General features: G+C 37.6%; 1 protein-coding gene across 1 annotated transcript in view; it reads right to left on the bottom strand.

The window, feature by feature from the left end:
• Window positions 1–4,636: 4,636 nt before the first annotated feature.
• Window positions 4,637–10,616, bottom strand: part of LOC101854682 (cathepsin L1-like) — an 8,972-nt gene continuing 2,992 nt past the window's right edge. Inside the window, exons 5-6 of the mRNA XM_013089932.1 lie at window positions 8,475–8,683; window positions 4,637–6,262 (exon numbers count right to left, since the gene is read on the bottom strand). Coding sequence (XP_012945386.1) covers window positions 6,041–6,262; window positions 8,475–8,683 — 431 coding nt within the window. The 3' untranslated portion in view covers window positions 4,637–6,040. The remainder of the gene's footprint in view (window positions 6,263–8,474; window positions 8,684–10,616) is intronic.

Raw genomic sequence — 10,616 nt, 5'->3', positions numbered from 1 at the left:
TTATGAAAGTGAACCGAAACCATAGTCCCCTGAACATCCATGTCAATAGTAATCAACTGAAACAGATGAAGGAGTTTAAATATCTTGGCAACACTTTTTCTGAAAACGGGTCCATAGACAGAGAAATAGAAAACATGCCAACTCAAAAAGCCAACGCTGTCACCCACCAGCTCACACCCATCCTATTTCATCCAAACATCTCTATGGACACAAAGAGACAGATTATCACCTCAATATTCGTACCAACATTATGTTATATCATAGCCAGACCTGGACTTTAAGCAAAACCCATGAAAGCAAAATCACGACATGCGAAATGAAATGTCACTGCAAAACCCTTAACATCACTAGACGAGCCAGGCAGAGAAATGAAGACCTAACTTCTAAGAGCAGCTATCGGCACTGAGTCCTGCCTGCGGTAATAGAAAGACAGACGTCACAGAGGATGAAATGTTTTGGACACCTGTTACGCATGTCACCTGACCAGCCAGCCTCAAGAGCCTACAACATCAAGCACTCAGGCTATAAAGGAAGAGGAAGGCCACGCTAAAGGTGGATCGAAGGTGTCAATGAAACCCTAAGGAAACATAACACGACAACTGAAAGAGCTGCGGAGCTGGCCTACCATAGAAAGCTGTAGCTCCCCTCGACGCTTAACAGCAACAGAGGATGAAAAATGAAAGAGAAAAAAAAAGAGAGAACATCATTTGTGCACTGGTATACTGTTGAGATGCACGGAGACAAAAACGAACCTGAATGAAAAAGATGCAGTAATAGAATTTAGAGGGTTTGCCTACTGAAAGTCAAATGCAGCGAGGCGACTTGATCAAAGCCTCAACATAATGAATATATCTGGATCCACTGAATGACATAGGTCTAATTGGAGTTTAACAAGTTAGCTCTCACTGAAATTCTTAGGCGTTTGTAAGCCTTGTGGGATGATCCAGTTTTAGACCCAACTATTACTTATCCTAACCCTGACCCCGCCCTTCACTCTTAGCTGATCCCAACTCTGAACCCACCCCATACGAGTAGCTCACATAAAGTATGATAAAGTTACAATCTATATCCAGTGCTCTTAGCCTACCCCCCCCCCCCCCAAAAAAAAAAAAAAAAAAAAAAAAACCAACAACAACAACAACAACAACAAAAAACCACAACAAAAACAAGCAAAAAACAAGCAAAAAAACAAACGAAAAACCCCCGAAAAACAAAACAAATAATCAAACCAAACAAAAAACAACAAAATAAAATAAAATAAATACATTTTCTAATTCTAAAAAAATGAATGAATAAAAAATAAAAAATGAAAAATATAAACTGAATTGCGGATCCAGCACAAAATAGCCCTAGAGACAAGAGGTGCAGCCCTATCTTTCTGAAAGTGCTGATTCTTTCTCCCTTCATTCTAATCTAACAAATTATCCCAGACTTCTCCAGAACTTTGGTAGGAGGGCTAAGTGTTTGTCAGGGTTTGCTGTAACAGGATGCCGAAGTTTATATTGAAAAAAAAAAAGCCCAATGCTGATTCCATGACAGCTCATCACTGCCCACACCGTGTCCTACTGATTATGCAGGCCGTTCTCTTACACTTCGACGGGTCTTTTTAATCACAGTAAACGTAGTTTTTGCTTTTCACATAGCCATTGGCGTAGAAATGAACCAGAGAACTAGAGCTATCGGATAAAGGGTCGTCCTGATTAAGCTTATGAAAGAACCAACGACACTAGTTCACTCTGACATTCCTGTTTGCTCCAGTGAGTCTTTTGTGAACCTTGAAAAGGGTTTTGGTCGTATTTAGCCTCATCCAAATCATTCTTTGTTATTAATTGTTTCAGAAATTCCTTGGGAATTCTATCCTCGAAACTATGAATTGAACAAGAAACAATTGAAATCACTGGTTCATACAAATAACTTCGTCTTACAATAGACAAAAAATTACATGGCAAAATCAGGTAAACAATATCGTTAAAAAGGTAAATTAGAGGATGTACTTTCTGAGGAAACATAGGTCCTTCCATCTGAATCATCCTTCAGATATTCTGCACCACCAGAATAGAAACTTTGATATATTTTGGTAACGCTTGCTATGGTAGCAATTTGGGAAGACAGCACATTATAAAAATAAATAAGTTGATCAGAAAGGCATAAAGAACAAGTGATAGAGACCTAAGTAACGTTCCAAAAAGACGGAAATGATGCTAAGTGACCCGCTGACATCAGAAATGCAACATTCAGTAAACCATATATACCAAGTTGTAAAAGTTTTGTCATACTTACCTTAAAAGTACAATAACTCATTTACTACTCTACAAAGCCAAGAGAAATTTGGTACTCCCGATTTTTATTCATTTTCTGCCGACATAACATAAACAGAATTGGCAAATGTCTTTCCTTATTCAAGGGAGATAATTTTATTCACATTGACTCTTGAAAAATCCAAATCAAAGTTTGTTCAATATGGCTATGGCGTGTGACCTCTTCCAGCTTGAATTACTGATACAAAACATATGTTCTTTGACTGAATTGAAGTCCTTATGTTTGTCTGAAGAATCCGCTGCCATTCCTTGAGAAGTGCAGCCTTCAGTTCCTGACCAGTTTGTACGGAGTGCGGCCTGTTTCTAATCCTCCAGCCAAGGTCATCTTACAGATGGTCTGATGGGTTATGGCTTGTGGATCTTGCAGGCCAGTCCAGAACAACAATTTGATGTGTTTGGAAGAAGTTTTTATTAATCGTAGCCATTTGTGGTCGGGTGTTGTTTTGTCTGCAGATTCCATCATCCGTGCCATGTAGCGTAGTCACCGTGACAAAGAATTTCGTCACAATAATGTTGTTATTTGAGGTTACTTTGAAAAGTAACTAAATGTATACGATAAAAAGCAGAGATTCAACCCCCTACCACCACATTTCAGCCACTTTCGTGTCTCTTGGGGGACGTTGGATTTGTGAAATTTCTATTCTCTTCTTTTAAACACTTTTTGTCTTCCTTCAATGCGACGAAGTAAAAACCAGAACCATTGCTGAAAAGAACACTTAACCAACGTGTTTGGTTTCATCAACAATGTTGTTGTGTCAAAATTGTGCGATTTCCTCTATGAAACAGGGTTAAAATGGCTCCATATAAAGGGCGATAATCACACAATCCACAATCTTATAAATGTCAAATAATGATTTTTCAAGACTGTTCGAAGTGCCTGGCAGTCTCTGCACTGAGTTGGAATGGGTTTTCATCATGGGTATTGACAATAACCCAATTCTGAAGTCGAGTTGTCGCCTTTGGTTGCCTACGTCTCGGCTCGTCTTGGACAGTTCCAGTGGTGTTAAAACGTTTGTTCAAGCGTTAGATCCGTCCCCGTAGGATTATGCGATTGTGCGGCCGAGTTTTTTTGCGTAATTCTGCAACGTTTGCATAATTTTGGATTCCCCGCGTTTTTTCACGTTTTTCCCTTTTTTTTCACAAAACAATTAATTAACGCCTCGCAGTGTGATTAAAGGGACGTAATCACCGTAATAGGTCTCATTTAAGTGAAAAACTGGTTATTTCCCTTGTAGAAGATCTTGGTTATGGGTTGTGATTTTGTTCCTTGAGCATGTTCAATTTTTCAATCCATTAAAAGTTGTTGTTCTCATGCCTGCTGGTGTTTCATGTTTGACAGGTGTCCCCGGTTTTAGTCATATATCAGCATCAGAGGTCCAGCTGTCCTTTTTTTTAAAAAAACATTTTTCTCACCTCTATACTCTATAGATCTACAGCTAGATCTACAGCTGAAAGTTACAGAGATTATATTTTGTTTTTGTTTTTTTTACTGATGTGTATTGTTTTCTTTTACAAATACACAACAAATTACTGATACTGATATGTTCTGTTTTCAATTTTCTGTACATAAAACATGAAAATCATGAAACTTCTTGTTGAAAAAGTGCAAATCATGTCGCGAATGGTGTTTACGGTAACTTGCATAATTTTTGCATAATTTTGCTTTTTTGGGGGCATAATTTGGCCTTCTAAATTTGCATAATTCTACGGGAACAGTTAGATGGTTCCTCTGCAAACATTTACGTGTCTTGCAACAGCAGAAAGCGCAATTAAAGAATTTAGCATACACACAGCCCCTTTATTTTCTGAATAAATCATTAAAAATATTTTGAAAACTGGAGAAAAAGGTACCCAACAGTTAAAAAGTAAAAAATTTTAGAGTGTGTAAGGTGTGTTTACACATTGTCTACGTGATTTAAAGCAAAATTTTTTTGTGTAGGAAGCGTTGATTTCAACATAGACCGAGAGAAATCAATACCAACGCTTTGTCCACGTACTACTTCCGGTTTAGGATTTCTTAGGTCTGCTCTGCACAAAAAGTCTCATAAGTCCCACAAGTAATACTTTTAATTTTTACTGCAATTCTTACGCTATACCGAAAATTATGGTAATATTATGGGTGTGGCAACTTTTTGCAACTCGGTATATTTCCGAAAAAGCATAAACAGAGTGAAAGAGAAATTCATTCATGCAAGCTGCAGTGAGGTTACTGAACACAAACTGCTACAAATGAGAGAGAGAGAGAGAGAGAGAGAGAGAGAGAGAGAGAGAGAGAGAGAGAGAGAGAGAGAGAGAGAGAGAGATGTTTTACGGAGCGGGTTGTTTCAGCACGAGAAACATGTATTTACTAATGTCCTGTCTTGTTCTGCGTATGCGTGAGTGCACCTAAAATTTGTAACACCCACTGCCTTTGTAAACGACCACGACAAATGTCTCCCTGCGAGATGAATAAAGATTGTCATTGTTACTGTCACGAACCGTATTAATTTCTTGGGTGCTTCGAACACAGAATCGTTAACCTTTTACTTTTCAAGAGCGTGTTGTTGCTCAGTGAGTTGCTGGGGATTTAGAAGTCGAGCTCTTCTTTTTTTATGAACCCAAACCTCTCAAAGCATGCAGACCATTTCCAGATGGATCTTTCGTTCGAAATGTTGGGTTTTTTGGTTGTTTATTTCTTTATTTCTTTATTCATTTATTATTATTTTTTTAATTTTATATTTTGTCGGGGGGTGGGGGGTTACTGACATCTATCCTGCATTTCCGAGCAAATAAAGCACGGGTCTTTTGGGCGCGATTTCATTTGGTGATACATCTTCACAGTAAAAGTATACTGTATAGAGATGAAATACTTTCCCATTTTTCTTCGTTTGCAACAGCAATAGAAATTAAATACAAAAAATATAAACCAGATCTAGGTTTTAGTTTATCTTAATGGGTTTTTTGTTGTTGTTAATAAAATTGGAAAGTTTGTTACAATTCTTTGGGCTAACCTTTTATCTGGTCAGCTGGAAAATACCACTCAATTAATAACTACATTTTCCCTTGTCCAGAATTTATTTTTGTTATCAGGTTAAATCTGATTATTGCAAACATCGAAAGATAAAGACCTTGTAAATAAATTGAACAATATTTTCAACACGTATAGCACCATGAAGTCTGTTATCAATAGCTCATAAGGACAAATTTTGGATGACGTGCTAATCTTGCCTTAAAAGGGGACGAAAAAGCATGTATATGTCCTATCTTTTAAAAAATCAAATACCGTCATTCTGAGTGACAGCATCCTTGATTGATCGTTGTCTTTACAAGCCTCGGTTTGGTTGTGCCACAGCTATCAGAATCTTCCCTTTAAAAAATAGTATGTTAAAAAATGTAATAGTCTCTTTGTTTTGACCACGAGAGTCATTATCTAAACAGCCGCTGTGGAGGTGTTTGTTAACAAGGTCAGCCATATGCAGATACGAGCAGTGTCAGTAAAATACGTGATAAGCGACGTACGTAAAGTCCCTGTAATTCAGCAATTGACTGTATATCTATTTAGACATGTATTTTTGTTAACCTACGGATCGCATTTTGTATATTACATTATGTATTTGTATGTACTCAAAATGATGTATGCGTGTGAGTGTGTGTGTGTTATTGACCCGCTATTGACCCGCTATTGACCCGCCAATTGAGTTTTCCTCGCAATATTTCTTGGTGGTCGAATGCACGCTACATTATCAACAAACAACAGAAATGAACGAAACAAAAAAAAAGAAAAATAAACAGACTGACCTATTCTTAACGAGCCAGTAATCTTTCGCACCTAGGTTGCCGTATCCAACAACCAAAACAGCATGGTCCAAATTGGTAGAGCTGCACATAGGCTCGTCATACACACCACCGCTGTAAAATGCAAAGCCACCTTCACTTGCGTCAATAGCAGCACTAATGGGACCCACCTTGCGAAAAGATATAACAGTAATATTAACTCAGGTACTTTTTTACTGTGCCAATATGTCGTTTTATTTATTTCAGTCTGCGGTAAACAAAAAACCGCTACGTGGGATTAGAAAAACGTTAAAATGAAAGTACATTTCTTAAATAAAATATACAGTGGCGTCTAAAAGAAACTTTAAAATGTATTCACAATGCTACCATGTTCAAGCCTTGCACTACCTACTCATGCAGAATGCTATTTTAAAACTAAATACATTTTGCGAAATCTGTCACATTAATATTTTAACTGCTATAAGAAACGCCCAAGATACAGCCACTCAATTTTAACGTTTAAATCAGTCTAGGCAAAGTGTGAAAACAAAGATATGAAGGCTAAAAGTGTGTTTTCGCCTGTATTGGAGTGTATCAACATTGGTGGAAAGGACATGTATTGAATATCAAAGTATTCGAGAATATTATTGTCTCTGCAATTAAAAAATATCTTATTACGGCAGCTTCAAACAGACTGGAAAACAGGGCAGTATAAAAACTTGGACTTAAACAATAAATGTTCTCATTGTTACATAATATTGTGTTCAGGGGCCACTGGTTTCGTAGAGAGCACGAACACTTTTTGAGCTTGGACTGCGTTAACTAGATTTTGGACATAATCATGTGTCAATGAGAAACAGAGGCCACGAAACTTCCATGGTTTTGGATGGTCTGGCTGGAATGAACAAAACCCCACTCGTGAAAATCGCCAATAGGCTTTGCGAGAAGACTTCATTGTACAAGTACAGAAAAAAATATTATAAATCTTATCCTTCATTTCGTCATGGTGTTATTCAAATAGGCGTCTTTATGCATAACAAAACACCCTTGATATAGCAGATGAAAAAACACGATTTTGATCCTAATCTTTATTTAGACGCTTTGTTTGCAGTTCTGTGACATTTGGGTAAAAACGACAGACAATTATGTCCACAATATGACCCAGTTCATACTCAAAGGACCTGTGCTCAATAAGAAGTCATTGGCTCCTATACAGAGGTACTAATACGCGCATTTGATGTAAAGTCCCAGTTTTGCGTGGTATTAGTGACGACTCTGTCTTCCAATCTTTTTGAAACTATCATAATAAAATATTTTGTGATGCCCGAGACAAAAGTCTCTATTCATTTTATATGCAATGCACGTCCATTTTACAAATATTGATGCACCCCAATACACACGCAAACATACTTTCTTTGATTTCACACTATTTTTTAGGATCGTTAGACCCATACCATTTTTTTCACACAATTTTGCCAATCTTGGGGGGGGGGGGGGGGGGGGGGGGAGAGGGATAATTTTGGATAACAATATTCTCGGACTATGAAGTATTAATGCTGATGATTCAGAATTCATTAACTTTAATTAAATTGGCATGCTGCATGAGTTAGTAATACAAGGGTTTATTCCAAGATGGTTAGGTGAATACATTTTCAAGTTTCCTTTGGACGCGCATTGTGTAATTTTATGTGAAAATTGTTCAGTTTTGACAAGACACAACAGTGCACATTGAAGAAAAGTGAAAAACATACCAAAAATCGTGATCAACAAATGTGGATAAATTTTTCGGATTTGCTGAATCAAGATAGGCCTACATACTATGCTAATATTGCTAGCCGTACTGTCAACTGCGTTCTTTGCAAGTTGGAATCAAGCTGATTGCACACAGTAACAGCTGTGAGAGGTAGAGCGACGGTAGACAACAAGTGGGAAAGAGAGACATAAGAGAGAGAGAGAAAGAGAGAGAGAGAGAGAGAGAGAGAGAGAGAGAGAGAGAGAGAGAGAGAGAGAGAGAGATCGAATGGTTGAAAAGGTAGAGAGAGACAGACTCAGAGAAGTGTGTTTAAGATGTGTTGCAAGTACAAGTACAAGGGAACTTTGTATAGAGATCAGAGGAGTAATGTGTTTTTGTGTGTGTACACAAAAAGGAGGGGAGGGGATGAGTATGTGAGTGTGTTAATGTACGTGTATGTGTATGTGTATGAGTGTGCGTATGTATGTGTATGTGTATGTGTGTGTGTGTGTGTGTGTGTGCGTGTGTGTGTGTGTTTGTGTGCGTGAGTGTATGCGCGCGCGTGCTTGTGTATATTCGAAACGGGGGACGGGAGAGGGAGGGCTGAAGATGGAGGCTGGTACAGGCACAGTAGCTTGAGATGAAGACAGGATAAATCATAATGTGCATACCTCAACAACAGCCTTCTGCAAGGCATCCTCACTACCGCTTGTCACATTCTTGTAGCCTTGCTGTGTGGCTCCGACATCAGCGCGTTTGAACTTGCAGGGATCGTGAGGTGCTGACCTGTATGGGTAGCTCTTTTCGGTATCAATACCTTTGTTGTCCATAACGTACTGGTAAGAATAGACCATAAGACCGCCTCCACAGCCTTTGTTGCCTGCAGAGAGTCACAGAGCAAAACAGAAAGATATATATTTTTTTTTAAAAATCAATCGTAAGCTTCTCAAGTACATTTGAAATTGAAATTTGGGAATGCAAGGTGGTGATGCTGATGGTGATGTTGGTGTATGTGTTTAAAGGTAAGTAAAATTGGTCTATCTGATTATTCTATGTTAATATTCATTGGCCGGTGTAACTTTTGTCTGATTTGCAGAAGTATACTGAGTTGCAAAAATTATGTCACACCCATTAAAATACGATATTTTTCCGTACAGTGTAAGAATTGCTGCAACAGTGAAAAGTATGACTTGTGTGATTTATGAGACTTCTTATGCAAGAGCAGACGAAAGAAACCATAAACCGGAAATAATACGAGGGCAAAGTGTTGAAATTGATTTCTCTTGGTCTACGTTGAATTCAACGCTTTCAACACACACAATTTGCTTTATATCACGTAGATAAAGTGTAAACACACCATATACACTATAAAATTCGGCACGTTTTAACGGTTGGGTCGTTTGTTCACCTGTTTAAAAAAAAAAACGAATGATGGGATGTGCTGACAAGACCACGCCCGACCACAAATGGCCGCAATCGGCGAAAACTCTGTCCAAACTCATCAAATCATTGTTCTGGACTGGCCTGCACGATCAGCAAGCCTTAAAAACAAACAGAACATCTGTAAGATTACCATGACTGGAGGATTAGAAACAGGCTGCACTCTCTATAAACTGGTCAGGAACTGAAGGCTGCACTTCACAAAGGTTGGCAGGGGATTCTTAAGATAACCATAAGGACATCAATTCAGTCAATGAAAAGACGTTTTGTATAAGTGATTCAAGATGGAAGATGCCACACGCAATACTGAGAAAACTTTCATTTCGATTTTACAAGGATCGGTGTAAGTAAAATTATCTCTCTTAAATAAGGAAAGACATTTGGAAATTCTTTTCATGTCATCAAAGTAGAAAATAAATAAAGTTTGCGTGTATTTCTTTAGGTTAAGTTGAATAGTAAATGAATTATTGTACTTTTAAGGTGTGTTTGACAGAACTTTTGCAACACAGTGTATAAAGCAACTTTTTAGGGAGTAATTGGTTAAAATGTCTTTTTCCTTAACAATATCAATATGTAATTAAGGTCTCAGCGCACATTTGCAAAAGCCCAAAACTGCCTTAATTGTAGTTGTACCCCCATAAAACCAAGATAGAAAGACGCGCCATGAAAAGGGGTTCCTCCGCTGTTTGAAAACGCTGCTATATCTAATTATGCACTTGCGTTTTTTTGCCAATAAACGGCATATTTGTCTCTTTCTTATTGTTCTTATTAGTTAATGGCTTAAGTGGGCTTCTTTCAGTACTTCCCTCATTTGATGCCCATTCTTTCCATGAATTTCCTGTACCTCAACCTAAAATGTAGTGGGAATTTTTGTTCGATCATCGATAATCATGTCTGATCACCAAATGAATTGCCATGGCATAACATCGAAAGTGGTTAATATATGCATGTGTAAACATGGGTTGTTTTTTTTTTTAAAGAAAGCAAAGTCAAAATAAAGTAGCATAGATTTTATTTAAAAAGTGCAACAGAGTGACAATAACAATAAGAGTGCTTTTATAAGGAGACCTATTTTAAGATCTTTGATAAAACACACCACACATCATTTCATTACAAAGAAAATGACGACAGTTTAATGCATATTAAATTATCTGAGAAAAATCTAACAATAAAGCACATGATGTGACATACTACTTCTATATATCTAAACGCCGTTTTCGTCTGATAGATGTACAACGACTTCTCTGATGAGTGACAATCAGTATTTATATCAAACATAATTATCAATGCGAATAATGCGTAAGGGATGATGATGATGACGATGATGATGATGATGATGATGATGATGATGATGATGATGATGATGATGATGA

The sequence above is a fragment of the Aplysia californica genome, unplaced genomic scaffold, assembly GCF_000002075.1.
Source record: "Aplysia californica isolate F4 #8 unplaced genomic scaffold, AplCal3.0 scaffold01084, whole genome shotgun sequence".
NCBI lineage: Eukaryota > Metazoa > Mollusca > Gastropoda > Aplysiida > Aplysiidae > Aplysia > Aplysia californica.
Note: the sequence above shows the minus strand (reverse complement) of the source record. Positions and strands in the feature narration are given on the sequence as shown.